Source organism: Vipera berus (genome assembly GCF_964194415.1).
Source record: "Vipera berus genome assembly, chromosome: 3".
Classification (NCBI taxonomy): domain Eukaryota; kingdom Metazoa; phylum Chordata; class Lepidosauria; order Squamata; family Viperidae; genus Vipera; species Vipera berus.
This window is the reverse complement of record NC_138204.1, coordinates 201,950,704-201,970,528: the sequence shown is the minus strand read 5'-3', so window position 1 is coordinate 201,970,528 and position 19,825 is coordinate 201,950,704. Positions and strand designations below refer to the sequence as shown.

Sequence of the window (19,825 nt, the reverse complement as noted above, 5' to 3'; positions counted from 1 at the left end):
TATTTTTGAGCTTTATTTTATTTCAGTAACAGAAAAGCTCACATAGCAGCTGACAGCATTAATATTACTGTCTTTCTCTCTTAGACAGTCTTTCTAGGCTATGGGCCTTCATTTAAATACAAGACAAAAGTACCTCCATTTGAGAATATTGAACTCTACAACCTTATGTGCGGTAAGTAGTTTTGCTTTTTTTCTTTTTTAAAGTGCATTTGAAAAGGAAATGAATAGTCTATTTCAGACATGTCAAACACAAGGCCCGGGGGCCGGATCCGGCCCGCAAAGTGGTTTCATGCGGCCCGTGAAGCCATCTTGGAAACAGTGAGGGAACGGCCCTCACTGCCTTGGCCCTGGCCCAGAGACCCTCCTTCTGCCAGAGACCCTCAGATCTGTCCCACTCCTGCCCAGGCCCCCATAGGCACCCTTGATGCGAACGATGTAGAGCTGGCCACGCCCACCCAGTAGGCCATACGCACTCTAGCCACGCCCACCCAGTAGGCCACGCCCACCCTGGCCATACCCACCTGGCCCCTTGAGGGCAACCACAATGCTGATGCAGCCCTCTGTGGGAGCGCACAGGACGAAGGGAAGATGACGCCGGCAGCAGGTGATCCCGTAAGTAGTCCGGACCCATGCCATTTAGGGCTTTATAGGTCATCACCAGCACCTTGAATCTCACCCGGAGGGCAACTGGAAGCCAATGCAGCTCGCGGAGAAGAGGTGTTACATGGGAGTACCGGGAGACCCCCATCACAACTCGCGCGGCATTCTGCACCAGCTGAAGCCTCCGAGTGGTCCTCAAGGGCAGCCCCATGTACAGAGCATTGCAGTAGTCTATACGAGAGGTCACGAATGCATGAGTGACTGTACGCAAGGCATCCCGGTCCAGATAGGGTCGCAACTGGCGCACCAGGCGAACCTGGGCAAAAGCCCCCCTGGTCACAGCTCCTACATGGTCTTCCAAACTGAGCTGTGAGTCCAGGAGGACACCCAAGTTGCGAGCCCTATCAACGGGGGGTAACACCTCACTCTCCATGGTTAAAGATGGAATAAACTGAATTTCCCGAGATGCCGAAAAGCACAACCACTTGGTCTTGTCGGGATTGAGCTGAAGCCTGTTCCTCCCCATCCAGACCCGAACCGCCTCTAGGCAACGGGACATTTGATCTCTTTTCTCAGCTTTCATTTTGGCTAGGATCTTATGATTCACGTGTTTTGCTTCCGTAGCAAGCTATCTAATTATCTAATAGAAGGACGAAACCCTAAATTTATTTTCTGCATGTGTAATCTTTGTTTAGTGGTCGTAATTATGAATGGCAATTCAGTTTTTTTTTTATTAAAGAGTTTTACAAAAACAAAATTTTACAATACATCCCCAAATCCCTCCCACCCCAAACCCGCCCACTTCCCCCCCCACTTCCCAGAGCTAAATACAGGATTATAGTTACAATAATCATATTCTAAATAAAAATTATGCATAATATACAATTAACCAAATTCATAATGTGCTTTAACTCCCTTTTAATATAACTACAAACAACGTGCCAATAACAATATCCCACTAAAATCTACTCATAAGCTAAATGGAACTTTTTAGTGCCATATTTGTTCTGAATATAATTTATCCATCTCCTCCAAACTGAAATATATCTTTCCTGTGAATGATCTTTCAAATAAGCAGAAATCTTAGACATTTCTGCAAGATTCGAAACTTTAAACACCCATTCTTCTATAGTGGGCAAACTATCCTTCTTCCAATATTGTCCCACCAGTAACCGTGCTGCTGTTATCATGTTCAACATCAAGTTAGTTTCTTTAACATCACAATCTACAACAATACTCAATAGAAACAATTGCGGAGAAAACTTTATCTTTCTCTTAAAAATCTTTTGAATGTTCCACCAAATTTTAATCCAAAAAGCTTTTATATTTCTACAAGTCCAAACGGCAATTCAGTTGTTAAGTGAAGCAATCGCTAAGTAAAACTGACTGTGCTGATGATCTTACTAGTAGACCATCCTACTACTTCAAAGAGCTGCCCTGTACCAGAAAGACTTATTGGACCAAGTCATTTACATAAAATTTAAATTCTGCGCAAGGATTCAGATTTGAGTTGTGTTGGGGTGGTGTGGGGAAGATTGCCTATCCTCCCCTCATATTCTTGTATTAGTGTTTACACATACGTAAAATTCTCCACTCATAATTACAGTATATATAACAGATGTATTGAGCATTTTAGTAGGCTTTATATACTCTTTACAGTATTTCAAATCAACTTCATGATGTTTGGATGGAGATGGTACATGATCTGGGGATGGAGGGAGGGAGGAAAAGATGGATGGATGATTTCTGTTTCTCGCTGAGTGAAGTCCTTAAGGAATAGGCGAATAGGTATATCTTCATAGGACTTAACAGTAAGCAAGTCTTTCATTTCTAAAAATCTTTCATTTTAGAAATATACTCTTTAAGAGTCTTCCGTATTCTCCAGAAATGTTACTAGCATCATGGTCAAATGTTGCATCATCAACATCATTATGTGGAGGTTAGCAGGATGGCCAATAACAAGACAAGATTCCAAGCAGGGCCTCTATGACTAGAGTCTGTCAATTCTCACAGGCTGAGTTCATATATAGCACATTCTGACTTCTTCAGACATGGTTTGTTTAAATAAAACGATTCACATGTTGCAGTAAGGCATTAGTTTTTTAAATAAATCATAGAGGGGAACAGGGGAACAGGAAGACCTATTATACTGTAAAGGTAAGGTAAAGGTAAAGGTTCCCCCGCACACGAGTGCTAGTCGTTTCCAACTCTAGGGGCCGGTGTTCATCTCCGTTTCAAAGCCGAAGAGCCAGCGCTTGTCCGAGGACGACTCCATGGTCATGTGGCCGGCATGACTAGACGCCAAAGGCGCACGGTACACTGTTACCTTCCCACTGTAGTGGTCCCTATTTTTCTACTTGCATTTTTACGTGCTTTTGAACTGCTAGGTTGGCAGAAGCTGGGACAAGTAACAGGCGCTCACTCTGTTACACGGCACTTGGGATTCAACCCGCCAAACTGCCGACCTTCTGATTGACAAGCTCAGCGTCCTAACCCACTGAGCCACCACATCCCTATTATACTGTATTATTCCAATATTTAGTAATATAAATAAGTGTGAACCTGAATCCAGTACTCTAGGCCTGGTTTAGCTGCCATGTCATGAAGGAAATTTTTCTGCCTTCCAGCTAGAAAATAACTCTAGTAAAGTTTCTTAGCCACCGTCTAAAGGAAATCAGTGAGCGGCATGGTGGCCTAGTGGTAAAAATGCTCTCCTCCCACTAGCTAGTGGCAAATGTTTCTCTCCTAGGGCACAAAGAGAAAATATCTGCTGCAAACTCCAGGTAGGCATCAGGACGGGTATCTGGTCAGTAAATGCTCACTTCCATCCAGTCGCCCCTAATTCTACCCTGAATTAAGGGATTACAAGGTCAGAAAAAAGGGATTCTAAAGGAAATCAGTGTACACTTACCTATGCAGTTCAGAAGAGAAACTGCCTGCCTCTGTCATGTCGTTATTGTAATTCCAGTTTAGAGTTTTGGAAATGCAGCAGTGAATTCAGGACCTGATTCAAACCTTAGTTGATTACAACCATATGCCCATGCTATTTTTAATCCCCTTCCAGATCTCCTTGGTTTGAAGCCTGCTCCCAATAATGGGACACACGGAAGCTTAAATCATCTCCTCCGGAGCAGTATCTACAGGCCCGTCATGCCTGACGAAATAGCCAGGCCACTCCATCCAGTAGCTACAACACCTTCATCTGACTACGATCTGGGATGCAGTTGTGATGATAAGGTAAACTCATGACATTCGGTGGAACTGGGAAACTCAGAAGGTGACTGCTTCTAAATCGGCTAGAAAGAAGTGAATTATATCTGTCTAGAGCAGTGTTTCTCAACCTTAGCAACTTTTAAGACATCTGGACAGCAACTCCCAGAATTGGAGGGGGGGGAATCCATTTTTCCTTGTTGAAAGAAAGAATTAAGCACCATTTAAAAACAATACCAAATCCAAAACTGGCTGCTGAATGTTTCTTAAGAGCTCATTATCATTGATTATATGGTCAATATATTCTCATCCCTGCAGATATTTCATTATCAAATTGAGTAACATCATCAGTGCTAGAAGGGAGTGGGGTTTGCTATCTTTTCATATATAAGTGGCTTGCTCTGTTAATCTTGGTGGAGTGTTCTAGGTCAGGGGTCTTCAAACGTGGCCCTTTTATGAGTTGTGGACTTCAACTCCCAGAATTCCTCAGCCAGGCATGCCTGGCTGAGGAATTCTGGGAGTTGAAGTCCACAACTCATAAAAGGGCCACGTTTGAAGACCCCTGTTCTAGGTGATTCCTTGATTAGGCTTTTGTTTACTGTTAACTTGTTTGAGTTGGTAGTTCCTTGATTGAGATATTGTTTATTTCTTGATTGTTGGTTTGGTATTAATCCTAGCATTAATCTCTACTTATCTGGGTGTTGATTGCTTGTAGGGAGGTGTTTTGGTCTTTTTTATTCTTTTTTTGGTTTTTTATTGTCTCTTTTGAAGGGCATGTAGATATTGATCTCTGCCTAGGGGTGCATGGGCTGAATGAATGAACAGAGTCTGTCTGTGCTGTGCAGTAAGCTACAGTGAAAATAAATAGATGTTTGTATTCCCAAGGTAAGTGAGGTAGCCGGTCTAAGTGTCAGCATTCATCATATGATGTCACCATGCTGTGTATTTCCACCTGCCAATTCTGGCATAAGCTATATTAAATGATATACTTATTTGAGCGGGGTGCTCCGCGATTAAGGATGCTGAGCTTGTCAGCTGGAAAGCTGACAGCCTGGGTTTGAGACCCGAGCTGCGCACAATGGGGTGAGCTCCCCATTCCTTGTTCCAGCTCCTGCCCACCTAGCAGTTCAGAAGCATGCAAATGCGAGTAGATAAACAGGTACCACTTTGATGGGAAAATAACAGCATTCCATATGCTCTGGGCCTATAGCTATGCTGGCCACATGACCATGGGAAATGTCTTTGGACAACACTGGCTTTGGACAACATGGCACTGGTACAGAGATGAGTACCATGCCCTAGAGACAGACATGACTGGCAAGGAAACCTTTATCTTTACTTACCTGAGCTTATATAGTTGGATTTATTTATTTATTTATTCTATTTCTATAGCCGGCCATCTCAACAAGTGACCGTGGGTGGAGAATACTGGTAAACTTTCTCCAAACCCATTGAACCCAAACTTCCTTGGAGAGGTTGTGTGAAATAGCTTGAATCCCACTCTTGAGTACAGGGACCAAGTGATCCTGAAAACCCATTTTGATCTGGCTGATTGCAGAAGTTACGCATTAACTGGTAGAGCTTGTTAGGAAAAGTTAGGAAAAGTTAGTAGTAACTCTTTTAGTAAGACCAGATTGGCTTTATAGAGAAATGATCAGAGATAGAAATAAGATAATCTTTTCTTGTGTGTGTTTTTGTTTCAAATAGAATAGGTTGGATGAACTGAGTCGCCGTCCTTATAGCAAAGGAACAGAAGGTAAGGATTCAATGGAAAGTCCAATAAAAAACTGATTATTGCCAATCATCTTACTGGTGTGTGGGCCTCTCTCTATAATTGTGCATTCTAAATCATAATAATATCAATCTGATTTTTTTTTAAAAAAATTGTGCATTCCATTGGTATGATGAGGTTTTAACAGATTCGGTAGCTAACCTTTGATATACGCAACTGCAAAAGCAATTTGATGGTTTTCCACAACGTATGCAAATAACATTTAAATCAGTGAATTGCTTTTGCAAGTTAATTCAATAATAAACTAACTCCTCTTTTCAACCAGCTGTTCTAACTGTACTTACCTAGACATGATGTCTGTGAGCTCTTTTTCACTCTGTCTTCCCATCTCTTGTTGAATTAGCTCAAATTCCACTTGGTGCAAATTCAGTGAGAGATCCACTATGCAGTCTTTATATTAAAGCTGGGCCTAAATTAAGATGTTATAATTTAAGATATTATTCAACAGCGAGAACCTACACAGGAGGAGAAGGATTTTATACCAACGACCCTGAGAATGTATTACCTGAGGATGGATGCATCCCGCCACCAGGTAATCTTACTTGACTTGGCTTCTTTTTACCTAATACAATATCTTAAATTATCTCTTGCTTCGTTAATCTAAAGACTGCCTAGTTGATCTTTCTTTTATTTTCCATTTACCAAGGATCCTGTATCCCATTCTGAAGAAAAGCAGGTTTGGATTGTCCGGGTTCAAAAATGTGGAAATAGAAAATGTGCTTGGTTCTTCTTCCCAACACGTTTTGGTGGATTGTGTCAGCAGTTCTGGGTGTGATAAGACCTATTACTATCAGTCAATAAGAACCAAGAACAACGTGTGGAGTTACTTCTGAGTAGTTTCTTTATATTGTTGTTCACCTACAGACAGAATCTTGACCGACTAAAGCAACTATTTGCATAACTATCTGCTAGATTCTAAAAACTGCTAGAGAGAGACCTAGCCCTCTTCCTGCCTATCGGACATTCGAGGTCCATGCCTCTTTGACCTTTGGGAGTCAGCCCCTCCCTCCTCAATCTCCAAACTATGTTCCACCACAATTTCACATGTTTGCAGACTATAACCTGTTTCATGGGTAGCTCAAACACCAATTTCTTTGGTCTCCCCCCTTTTTGTATTTTTGCATTGACTGATTCCATTTTATTTGCATACCAGTGTTATCTACATGTATTCATGGCAGTTAACATTAATTAAAAAGTCAAACAGAGCAATACTATGCTTGATGGTATTCCCTGACAAAAGAATTCTTGGAAACTTTAATGTTTGCATGATAGCTTTTAAATGTTCAGTTCATAAAAGTCACCTCTATATAAATGTTAGATACACTTTTTCCCCTTATGGTCAGCATCCCTGCTTCTGTCATTTCCTTAATGTTGATAATGTTATATAGATTTGGATACAAGTTATTTTTTATATTCTGTCACTAGGGGTTGACTCTAATTCTTCCTCATATTTTATAGACAAATGGTTACAGATCTCAACTGCAGAAGACTAGACAGCCACTAGGTGGAACCAAAGAGACTCTTTGCATCTCTTTGTCACCATCTAGTGGTTATGTAAATTTTGGCTGCACACAATATTCCTACTCTAGTAATGAATCTGCACTTGCTGTTGAATAACAAATTTTTTTAATTTTAATTTTAATTTTAAAGGTAATTTAGTGAAAGTATGTCATCGGGCAGATTTAGACTAAAGACTTTCCCACTTATTCTTATCTTCTGTATCAGTTCTCCATATTATTGCATTAAATCTTCTTTGTGGTACAATATGGCTGTGTGCAGGGAAAAAACACACAGACCGGTTTTTATTGTAGAGCTTTGTAAAATGGCTTTGATAAAATTGTGTATTGAAACTTCATTGTTCCTCTCCTGTTATCTTTCATTTACAGAGAAGCATCTCCTTTATGGCCGCCCAGCAGTTCTTTTTCGTACAAAGTATAGTCTCTTGCATCATCATGACTTTGAAAGTGGCTACAGTGAAACATTTCAGATGCCTCTCTGGACAACTTACACTATTTCAAAACAGGTCAGTAAGGTTGCCTGTTCTCCGTTTCAGTGCAGGGGTGGGGAGAGGAGGTGTTGGTAGCATCCTCAGCTTATCCAGCTTCTGTTCAGCACAGTCATCTTTCATTGTATGTATTTTGCAACATGTACATTTGAGGAATGAGGAAGAGAGTTGAACCAATAATTGTTAAGATGATAGACTAGGACTGGGGAGACCCTGGTCCAAGTCCATCTTGAGCCACAGAAGCTCACTAGGTTGCTTGGAAGCAATCACTCTGTTTCACAAGGGGATTACTTTTGAGAAAAAATGGAGCAGGGAGTGCTAGTTATGCTGCCTTGAAGTCCTGGAAGGTAAAATATACATACATACATACATGTGTATATGATGAGAGCAAAGAAGCTTGAAATAGCTGTATCAGTTTCCCTTTAATTCTTTGTCAGCAATCCAAATTTATTATATATAGAATAAGAATGAGGCATAACATAATAGTGCAATGTAAATAATGGTGGAATCATGGACGGATGGTCAAAGTCTGCCTAATTTACAGGCAGCAAAACAGAATTTAGTTACGTTCAGAAAACTCTTATGCTGATCAGAGAGTAACATGAGTACATAGAAGAGATCAGGATTTCCTGCTATTTTGTCAGTTATAAGATGAGTTTGTAATTCCTTATAGAAGGTGCAATATAACAGGATATGAGCCGTGGTTTCAATGGCCCCTTCACCATAGGTAGTCCTTGTTTATCAACTGTCTTGTTTAGTGACCATTCAGAGTTACAATGATTGGAAAAAAATACCCCAGCTTTTCAACCAATCCTCACACTTCACAACTGTCACATCTTGCAGTCATGCAATCACCATTTGTGACTTTCAACAAATCTGCTTCCAACAAGCAGGTTTAATCTAGAATGTGGAAGTAAAATCGCAAGGTGTAGTCACGAGATGTTTCTCTTAACTACTGCAGTGATTCACCTAATGATGTAAGCAGAAGAGAGGTTGTAAATCTGATGTAGTCTGGTTGGTCACATGATTTTTTTACATAGTGACCACTGTGCTTAGTGATGGACTTCCCAGTCCCAACTGTGGTTGTTTAGGGAAGACTACCTGTATATAATACAAGTATATACAATATGAATACCAAAAAATACATTTGTTTCCAATGTCATATGTCTATCTTCTTCTTCTTTTGATGCAGGTAGAGACATCTGGTATGCCAGACCAGGTGATCAGTTGTGTAAGACCTGATTTGCGCATTTCTCCAAGCAATAGTCAGAGTTGTACTGCATACAGAGTGGATAGACAAATGTCTTACGGATTCCTTTTTCCTCCCCGTAAGCGGATGTGGGACACCTGTCCATTTTTATATTTCTAGGGTTGGCATAAAAATCAAGATAAAGATAAATATCAAATCGGGAGCCAAGCAGCCAGCTCAGAGGACGAACCTCTGCCTAAATCTACAACCTGAGCTACGAAGAATATTCTCTACAATATCTAAAAGTCAAGCTGCCCGTGCAAAATAGATGTTGAACTGGTTGCACTGGTTTTGAGACTTGGAGAGGAATTCCGCTAATCCCATGTTTGCTTGGGGCAAGGAGGCAGGAAGTGGCTTCAGCCCTGATGGTTTCTTCGCATGCTGACAACCTCTTATCAAAGATGAATAGGGGTCTGGAGGCTAAACCATATGATGATGAACGATTGAGGGAACTAAGTAGGTCCAGTCTACCAAAGAGAAGGACTAAAGGTCATATGATAGCAGTGTTCTAATACTTGAGAGGCTGTCACAGAGAAGAGGGGTCTGTGTGTCAGCCTGTTCTTCAAAGCACCAAGGGGCAGGACTAGAGGTAATGGGTGGAAACTAATCAAAGAGAGAAGCAACCTAGAACTAAAGAGAAATGTCCTGATAATGAGAACAAGCCAGAAGTTGTGGGTGTTCCATCACTGAAGGTTTTCAGGAAGAGACTGGTCAGCCATTTGTCCAGAATGGTCTAAGGCAGGGGTGTCAAACTGCCGGCCCGCGGGCTGGACACGTCATCCGGAACCCACGCCTACCCCATTGCCGGCAATGGCAAAACCGTCCCGATACGTTGCGCGACGTCACGTGACGTCGCGAGTTTAACATGTCTGGTCTAAGGTCTCCTGCTTGAGCAGGAGACTAGACTATAAGACCTCCAAGGTCCCTCCCAACCCCATTATTCTATGCTGTTCTAAGAATGTGATCTGCACCAGCTCTTGGTTACTATCTAGAACTAACCTTTACATCAGGGGTCTTCAAACCTGGCCCTTTTATGACTCGTGGACTTCAACTCCCAGAATTCCTCAGCCAGGCATGCCTGGCTGAGAAATTCTGGGAGTTGAAGTCCACGAGTCATAAAAGGGCCAGGTTTGAAGACCCCTGCTTTACATGAACCCTGAAGTTTACCAGTATAATTAATTCTGGCATGCCATAAAAACATCTTATTTTATTTTTAATTTTCAGAACTCAGTTCCTCGGTAGAAACAAAATATGATGCTTTCCTGATAACGAATGTCATTCCCATGTATCCTGCTTTCAAAAGTAAGCTCATGGTTTTTGAATCTTGGCGTCTTTGAGGTAGAAGGGTGCACAAATGTTGAGAAATAAATAAAATAGTTTTACAATTTGCTTTGGAGAAGCCAAGCACTTGCTTTACACCTTGCTGAGATTTGAATTAGGTGATTTTCAAGCAACAATGGATTCACAGAATGGGGCAGTCATCCAAAAAGCTACTTCTATTAGAATATTTTAAAAGGCTGAGTGGGGAGAAATTTGGAAGGAGGGCTTTTTAGCTTGATCAGAAACATATAGTATTCTAGAAGCTTTAGTTTCAAGCTCTTTATGGATTTAATAGTCATAATCAGCATCTTGAATTGCACACATAGGCAAGGTGCTAAAACTTTGCAGCTGGAATAACAGTACCATTTGATGCACTGTCTTTTCAAGTTAGTTAAAATATGATTACTTGGAACTATGTAGAGCTTCTGAAGTCTTCCCCAAAACAGCCCCATGTAGAACCGTTTCCAGTAATCTAAACCAAAAGATGAGAGGTAGTTTGGTGTAGGGGTTAAGGTGTCAGGCTAGAAACTGGAAATCTTGAATTCTAGTCCCATCTTAGGTACAAAGCCAGGTGGGTGTCCTTGGGCCAGTCACTTCCTCTCAACCCTAGGAAAGAGCCAATGGCAACTCACTTACAAAGAAACTTGCCAAGAAAACTGCAGGGATTTGTCTAGGCCAGGGGTAGGCAACGTTGGCTCTTTTATGACTCGTGGACTTCAACTCCCAGAATTCCACGAGTCATAAAAGAGCCAAGGTTTGCCTACCCCTGGTCTAGGCAGTTCTCTGAAAATTAGCTAGTTGGGCCTGGAAGTAGGAGACTGTGAGTTCAAGTGCCCACTTAGCCATGAAAGCCAGCTGGGTGACTTCGGGCCAGTCATTCTCTTTCACCTTAATCCACCTCACAGGGTTGTTGTCAGGAGGAAAATAGGAAGAGGAAGGAGTATTGTGTGTGTTAGCCAGCTTGAGTTATTTGTACAAACATTAAAGACGAGATATAATAAATACATAAATTGGACACATTGGAGGAAAAGCAAAACCCTCAAGAGATAATAAGGGCACAGAGTCACTCTGGAAGATCAGAGAGCTCCAGAAATGGTCACAGTTGGTGCTTGTTGCATGTATCCAGTCTTCAGTAACAAACTGAATGCCTTCAATTATACTGGCACTAAGTCATTGTGAAGTTCCTTAAAATATAGGGAGGATGAAAGGCGGTATAAAAATTTAATAAAACTAAAACTAAACTAAACTTAAACGACTGAAAGTGCAATCACAAAGAGATGCCATTGGCATCATTGTGGGTATAGGTAGTGCCATAAGGAAAACAATACCGGTTGAGCTCATTTTCTTTTGTAGGAGAAGAACAATGTGATAATTGTCCAGTCTGTACCAGATACAGAAGGGCACTAAGTCCTTTGTTAATGCCCCTCTGTTTGTTGGCAAAGGAAGGGAGTAAATCCTCGTCTTTAATATTAGGCCTGTTTTAGAATATATAGCTAATATTCTGTGGAACTGACACAAATCAGTTAAAATATTTGTTTCTCCATCTTAGAATCCTACTAACATTCAGTTTAGGTAATCATAGGAGCAGAAGAATTACCACTACTTACATCAAATACCAAAATTGCTTGTCTAAAGAATGCTCAGGGAGATGTAGATCTCCAGTTCATGTATGTTAGAATATGGTGCATAAGGTCCAGATTATTTTCAAAGGCACCGCATGTTTCCTTCCATGACTGATTTATAATAATAATAATAATAATATAATATGGGAAGGGTAAAGTTCATCCAGCATTTGTGCTCAGTTCGATGTATCTTCGTTACTTGATACTTTTGCCTATAGCGAAGGTCAGTATCTTTACAGTTTAGAAGGTGGTTGCCCAAAGGATTAAATAGATGGCCCAATTCTTGCAAGATTTTGACCATTTTGCTTTTACACGGCTCCTTTGGTGTTCTGTGGATGTCATCTTAGAGCAGGGGTCTTCAAACCTGGCCCTTTTATGACTTGTGAACTTCAACTCCCAGAATTCCTCAGCCAGCGTGCCTGGCTGAGGAATTCTGGGAGTTGAAGTCCACAAGTCATAAAAGGGTCAAGTTTGAAGACCCCCTGTCTTAGAGTGTCCTGGATATTGTGCTACTAGGAATGAATTGCTGTTTTTACAACAGCTTGTGCTCACATACTGAGATTTGTGCTAACAGCATGCTGTGCAAATTTTCATCTTTCCCTAAATCTACAGTTTATAGGGAGTCTTTGACTTTTGACTAGTAGCTTAACGGCCATTCAAAGTTGCAACAGATTCCCCCCAAAGAAACTCATGACCCAGTTCCAAAATTTGGACAGCCATCACCACCCCTGTGATGACATGACTGCATTTTGGACACTAAGCATCTGGCCCTGCATTTATAACCGTTTTCAGAGTCCTGTGGTCGCGTAATCATAATTTATGAAGTTTTTGCCCCAAACCCCAATCTTTACTTCTTTTGGCAAAAAAATGCCCCATAGCAAGCAATGGATGCACTTAATGACCATGGCATTCGCTTAATGACTGCTGAAAAAAGGCCATAAAATTGAGTCAGTTATGTGTTGACCTGCTTTACCACTGTTACAACTATAACGGACAAGCTCCATTATGGCCATAAGCCAAGGACTGCCTGTAAAGTCCCATGATGACTTTGTTTACAAATGCACCAATTTACAGTAGAAATTCTGGTCCCAAAATGTGCTCCTAAATCGAGGACTATCTATAACAGACATTGTCCTTCATTCTATCCCAAAAGTGCTTTTCGAAAGACATCTGGACTTCCTTGGTTTTTTTCCCTTGGAAAAAACTTCTCATCCCAGAAGCTTCTTCCGTTCTTCTTGAGAAGAAGCTTCTTGGATGAGAAGCCAATGTTTTCAAGGAGAAACAGCAAGAAGAAAGTCCAGCCGCCTTTTGAAAAGCACCTTTTGGGCAACCGTGACCGTGAGAATCTCCATAGACCTTGAGAATCTCCTTCATTCTGTCTTTAACAGAAGCTTGAATCCACGTTTTAATTCTAGCTACTTGATGGACTATAGCTTCTGTCCATCCTGTAAGTGCAGACATGAATGGCACGCTCTGGATCCCATTGATTAAATAGCGTCATCTGATAGGACTCAGGAGTTGGACCTTCTTCTGTCTGAATGCTTGTCCTCTGGGAAAGCATTCCCCACCCACCACCCCAAGATCCCTGTGATCCCTACCCTAGGCTTGTGGAAATGGTCTTGAAAGCATGGTGGCTTGCAAGGTGGGTGGCAGGCCTTTTGTGGACTATGTATATTAGGATGAATGTTTATTGGCCTTCCAGATGTTCTTTTTGGTTTTCCTTTAACATTTTTCTATTGTTGTCAGCTGCCTGGCCTTGTTATGGTGTTGGGGCACAGGTGGGTTTATAAATCTAATGAAATAAAAGTGTGGGTTTATTACTAGTATTTCTCTGTCCTTCTGCAGAACATCTCTGAATGGAAATGTAAGGACTTTATGCAGAGAATAGCTATTATTTAATGCTTTCTCTGGTAGTCTTTAAGATAATCTTGCCTGCTTTTTTTTTGTATACCTACAGAGGTCTGGAATTATTTCCAGAGGGTTTTGGTGAAGAGATACGCCATTGAACGTAACGGAGTCAACGTGATTAGTGGACCAATCTTTGACTATGACTTTGATGGTTTGCATGACACCCCAGACAAAATCAAACTGTAAGGATCCACTACTATTAAACCAACTTACATAAAACAAAAATGAACTATCACCGAAGAGAAAGGAAAATAGATATATAAGCAACAGCAAACACAGAAGGACAAGAAGCAGTGGATGGAAACTAACCAAGGAGAGAAGCAACCTAGAATTAAGGAGAAGTTAGGACAATTAAAAGGGACGTGGTAGCTCAGTGGGTTAGGACGCTGAGCTTGTCGATCAGAAGGTCGGCAGTTTGGCGGGTCGAATCCCGAGTGCCGCGTAACAGAGTGAGCGCCTGTTACTCGTCTCAGCTTCTGCCAACCTAGCAGTTCGAAAGCACGTAAAAATGCAAGTAGAAAAATAGGGACCACTACGGTGGGAAGGTAACAGCGTTCCGTGCGCCTTTGGCGTCTAGTCATGCCGGCCACATGACCACAGAGACATCCTCGGACAAGCACTGGCTCTTTGGCTTTGAAACGGAGATGAGCCCCTAGAGTCGGAAACGACTAGCACGCATGTGCGGGGGAACCTTTACCTTTTAGGACAATTAACCAGTGGAACGGCTTGCCTTCAGAAATTGTGGATGTGCCAACACTGGATGGTTTTAAGAAGAGATTGGACAACCATTTGTCTGAAATGGTATAGCGTTTCCTGCCTGAGCAGGGGGTTGGACTAGATGACCTCCAAGGTCTCTTCCAACTCTGATATTCTATTAGAAAGAGAGAAATAAAGCAAAGTTCACGTGATTGTTATTCACTTATTTATTTATTAAGAATATATAGCCTCACACATGGTTGACTCTGAGTGGCTTACAAAATTTTAAAAATCCACCATATAGCAATCATTAAAAACTCCCACCTCCCATGGCAGCAACAACACAATCAAATCAGACATTTTGTAAATTTAGAGAGGAAAAATAAAATTTCAAATTCACCCAGCCTGTTGAAGATCTATTTTGTCGAAAGAGAGAAATGTGACATTTTCTGATTAAGAGTGCATATACTTTTCTCAAAATTGGCTAAATCAGGCATCTCTGAAATCCAGTCTTTTATATCTGGAATTATTGGCATTGGAAACAAGTTTTAACACAACCCAGATCACTCATTTTATCTGGCCCAACATTGTTCAGAAATAACTGGCAACTCCTCCCCATGACTTGTAATCCATGCTAGAGAAGGTTTGGCTGGGAGATTGCAATTTTTTTTGTATCTGTTCCTAAACCCTGTGATTTATCCAGCAAATTTGGCTAAATTCACTTAAATCCTCAAACCAAGCCTTTGGGTGGGATGGATAAATGAATCCAAAATCACTCTGCTTTATTTACCTGAAACGATATTTATTTTCTTACAATAGTTAGCTGTTAATATTTTACTTTTTTCTTCTTGGAAAAGATTTTTTAAAAAAACCTTTATAGAGATTGAAGAATAATTCATGCAGTGATGGGGCTATTTTGTCCCTCTTATGATCAGCTAAGTAAGGATTTTTTTTGTTTGTTCAAAAGGCAGTTGAAAGAATTGATTTCAGGGGTGTCCCAACTTGACAACTTTAAAACTTGTGGACTTCAACTCCCACAAGTCTTAAAGTTGCCAAATTTGGACACCCCTGATTGATTTTAAACTAATAAATCAGTGGTTGATCATTTTCTCAGAATCTGTGCTGCCTTATCTCCCTTAAGACACATTTGTAAAAAGATGAAAAATTTATCTTCTAGGTATGTGGAAGGAAGTTCGATCCCGGTTCCAACTCACTACTACAGTATCATCACAAGTTGTTTAGACTTCACTCAGCCTGCTGACAAGTGTGATGGACCTCTTTCAGTTTTGGCATATATTTTCCCGCATAGGCCTGACAATGATGAAAGCTGCAATGTAAGTTCCAACTCATTTCTGTTGACTTGTGCTTGGCCCAAAGTGCCAACATGTCTCCAGAATGTTTTTTGAATCATGTTATACAGTTGCAAAATTAAAATCAGTCCCAAAGTGATGGAACAGACCAAGGAGGCAGGATGTCAAGGTGGTGGCTGCATAAGAGAACCTATTTAGGATTGATTGTGCTCTCCTGACTTTTTTGACAGCCCACTGATCATCAAATCTGGTCTTAGGTTCTATCTCAGTATACACTGTCCAATAAGGAACTGTGTAGGAAGATCAGAAGAACCTTATCTAACACAATAAAATTCAATGGTGAGAAAAGTAAGGTTATGCAGTTAGGCAAGAAAAACCAAATGCACAGGTATAGTATAGGTGGTACCTAGCTCAATAGTAATAACTGAGAGAGGGATCTTGGAGTCCTAGTGGACAATCACTTCAATATGAGTCAGCAGTGTGCTGCAGCTGCCAAAAAAGCCAACAGAGTCCTAGGCTGCATTAACAGAGGGATAGAATCAAGATCATGTGAAGTGTTAATACCACTTTATAACACCTTGGTAAGGCCACACTTGGAATACTGCATCCAGTTTTGGTCACCATGATGTAAAAAAGATGTTGAGATTCTAGACAGAGTGCAGAGAAGAGCAACAAAAATGATTGGGGGACTGGAGGTTTAAACATATGAAGAACGGTTGCAGAATTGGGTATGTCTAGTTTAATGAAAAGACTAGGACTTTTGAAATGACTAGGCAGTATTCCAATACTTGAGGGGCAGCCACAAAGAAGAGGGGGACAACCTATTCTCCAAAGCACTTGAAGGCAGGACATAAAGCAATGGATGAAAACTAATCAAGGAGACAACCAACCTACAAATAAATTTTTTTTTCCTGACAGTTAGAACAATTAATAAGTGGAACAGCTTGCCTGCAGAAGTTGTGAGTGCTCCCTCACTAGAGGTTTTTAATGAGAGCTTGGACAGCCATTGGCATGGAGTCTTCTCCTTGAGCAGGGTGTTGGATTAGAAAATCTTCAAGGTCCCTTCCAACTCTGTTATTCTGTTATCATTTAACAGTTTATTAGAATATTCTGATAAAGAGGGGTCTCTGTATGAAAAGAAAGAGCACCTGCAAAAATGGCTTACATTTACTTTTACAGTTAGCCCAACAAGGAACTTCAAAGTAAAAGTTGATTGGTTTAAGAAACAATCATCTGTCCAGTTACATCATAAGAATTAAAGCATTCAATAATATTTAAGCATGACCATTGAAATGAGCAATGTATTAACAGTATAAAAGAGTAAAACATTAGCAGGGGAAAAGACATCATGAGTCCCGTAGAGCAGAGGTCCCCAACCTTTTGGGCACCAGGGACCGGTTTCGTGGAAAAAGGTTTTTCTACAGATCGGAGAGTGCGTGGTTTTGTGTGCTGCCTGTGTCCCACGGATGGGGCTTTGCTTGTTTGTGCGGACCGGTTGCTGGCATGCTGCGGCCTGGTACCGGTCCACAGACTGGGGGTTGGGGACCCCTGATCTATATTACTTTTGCTCTTCATCAAAGTCTACCTTTCATGGATCAGGGGTTGGGGACCCCTGCCATAGAGTCTGTTGCATAAAGATACATTTTCACCTAAGTATGTCTTAACACGCACAGTTGAAAAACAAAGTCTTTTGTTATTCACCTGAGAAAGTTCTTTTTTGCAATTAGTTACAACGAGTAAGGGAAAATGTCAGCATTCCAATCTTACAAGGTGATGTTCAGAATGTGGGCTAAATTAAACAAGGTAACCGCATGTTAGTTTGCCAGTGCAACCCATATTTCAAGCATTACAAAAGTCCACCCCACATGGCCCTCACCACCACTTTGCTCAGGGCCTGTTGTGTCACAAGGCAGGACTACAACCAACAGAGGGCAATGGGCGATAATCAGATTTGAGTGAAACACTCAGTGGAAGAAACATCCTAGAACGGTTTGACATTGGCAGATACTGTGAGAACTTTTAAGCAAAGGATGCATAGCCAGCTTTCCTCGCCAGCATTTCACAACAGATTGACTGTTTGCATCAAAGATCACTTTCATCACAATTATTTATATGAAGGTTATACTTTCAGCAACTTCTGAGCCTTTTCTCCTTAATATGGTACTGGGCCGCGGCATGCCAGCCAACCAGGCCACACAAACAAGCAAAGCCCCATCTGCTGGATGCAGGCAGCACACAAAACCACGCCCCTTCCGGTCCGTGGAAAAACCATTCTCCACATAACCAGCCCCTGGCTCCCAAAATGTTGGGGACCTCTGATATAGTCTGTTACTTGCAACCATTCATTTGGTGACTGCTGGAAGTTACAACACCACTGAAATCACTGGTGATCAAAATGGGAGTGCTTGGCAACTGGCACGTATTTATGACGGTTGCAGTGTCCCGGGCTCATGTGATCACTACTTGCGATCTTCCCCTAAGCAGAGTCACTGGGGGAAGACAGATTTACTTAATGACCACATGATTCACGACTTCAGTGATGTGTTTGATAACCATGTCAAAAAACGTTTGTAAAATTGGACACAAAATCACTGAACAACTGCCTTGCATAGCAAGGGGATGGTCTCAATTGTGGCTGTAAATTGAGAACTGTTTGTAGTGTATTAATTAGTAAACCAGTGACTGTTGATAAGTATAAGATACAATGTAGTTTTTTTTCTTTGTTTGTATTTTTAGATGACACCAGGGTCCTCAAACCTGGCCATTTTAAGACTTGTGGACTTCAATTCCCAGAATTCCCCAGCCAGCATGGCTGGCTGGGGAATTCTGGGAGTTGAAGTCCACAAGTCTTAAAGTGGCCAGGTTTGAGGATCCTTGTTTTAAGACTGATTGGGGTTGTCTCTTTAATTTTTACAGACTTTTTTTAAAGTTTAAGCATACTGTTGGCGTTCATTGTGTCTGTTAAGAATATTATTATTATTATTTAAAAGGGCCTTTTTTCCTTCCAGAATTCTTCTGAAGATGAATCCCGGTGGGTTGAAGAGCTCCTGAAAATGCACACAGCGAGAGTGCGGGATATCGAACAACTTACCGGCTTAGACTTCTATCGGAAGAGCAGTCGAAGCTACTCAGAGATTCTTTCTTTAAAAACATACCTGCATACATTTGAAAGTGAAATTTAACTTTCTCTTAAAATTCAGCCCACCCATCCTCTCATGAAGTGCTGTATATTTTTATATTATATTTATTAATTTGAAACAGGACATTAAAATTATTAGTGTATTTCTTATCTTGCAACAAATCTTAAAAATATTAAATCGGTGTCTGTTGTGTTTTGAATCTTTAATGTAAAACATGTTTTTTGGTGTTTTTTAAAGAGCTCTTGATGTGCAGCTTCTTAAAGAGTCTCTTAGTTCAAAGCTTCTTAAAATGATACAGAAGAATCACTTACTTAGGCTGAGGAAATGTAATTTTTATTGCATTCCCTTGTGCCGTGCTTTTTTTTTAGTCCTGTATTGTGTATTATACATGTAAAATGACAATGATTGTTAACTATGTGATAGACATATTTAAGCTTCATAGAGAATAGAAACTTAAATATAATAAAACCACACATTTAGGGTTGTTTTATCTAGTGTTCCTTTCACAATGGCAAACTATTTTTTCCCCTTGTTTTCAGGTTGATTCTTCCTCTATACACAAGCACAGTATAATTTACTGCGTGACCTTCAAATTATACTGTTTTTTTTTAACCCAGGAGGCTGAATACATAACTGCCTGGAATTAGAGTTGTATGTCATGGTGGTTGTTAAGGAGTCACCACATGACCCTGCTCAATTTTATGACTCTTTTTGCAGTGGTCGTTAAAAGAACCCATTATGCCCAATAGGTGTTTTTTTTTTTTGCTGGAACTGGAAGTGAATGCTGGATTCTAGCAAGAAACCATTAAAATTGCAGTCACTCTTTAACTTCTGATTTTGCTAAGTGAAATGGGTGGAGCCTGAGGATGAAGAAGGCAGAGCTACAAGGCCTTAATCCAGGGGCCTTCAAACTTGGCCCTTTTATGACTTGTGGACTTCAACTCCCAGAATTCCTCAGCCAGGCATGAAGGCC

At 40.9% G+C, this 19,825-nt stretch overlaps 1 protein-coding gene across 2 annotated transcripts in view; it reads left to right on the top strand.

Moving 5' to 3' along the window:
* The window catches only part of ENPP2 (ectonucleotide pyrophosphatase/phosphodiesterase 2), a 60,420-nt gene extending 40,925 nt beyond the window's left edge, over nucleotides 1-19,495 (top strand). Inside the window, exons 17-26 of one of the 2 annotated variants that reach the window (XM_081326018.1) lie at nucleotides 85-172; nucleotides 3,665-3,837; nucleotides 5,518-5,566; nucleotides 6,051-6,134; nucleotides 7,489-7,625; nucleotides 8,800-8,935; nucleotides 10,081-10,158; nucleotides 13,756-13,888; nucleotides 15,580-15,736; nucleotides 18,721-19,495. In XM_081326018.1, coding sequence (XP_081182144.1) covers nucleotides 85-172; nucleotides 3,665-3,837; nucleotides 5,518-5,566; nucleotides 6,051-6,134; nucleotides 7,489-7,625; nucleotides 8,800-8,935; nucleotides 10,081-10,158; nucleotides 13,756-13,888; nucleotides 15,580-15,736; nucleotides 18,721-18,894 — 1,209 coding nt within the window. In that variant the 3' untranslated portion in view covers nucleotides 18,895-19,495. The remainder of the gene's footprint in view (nucleotides 1-84; nucleotides 173-3,664; nucleotides 3,838-5,517; nucleotides 5,567-6,050; nucleotides 6,135-7,488; nucleotides 7,626-8,799; nucleotides 8,936-10,080; nucleotides 10,159-13,755; nucleotides 13,889-15,579; nucleotides 15,737-18,720) is intronic. The other variant, XM_081326019.1, reaches the window with a different exon arrangement.
* The last annotated feature ends 330 nt before the right edge of the window (nucleotides 19,496-19,825 follow it).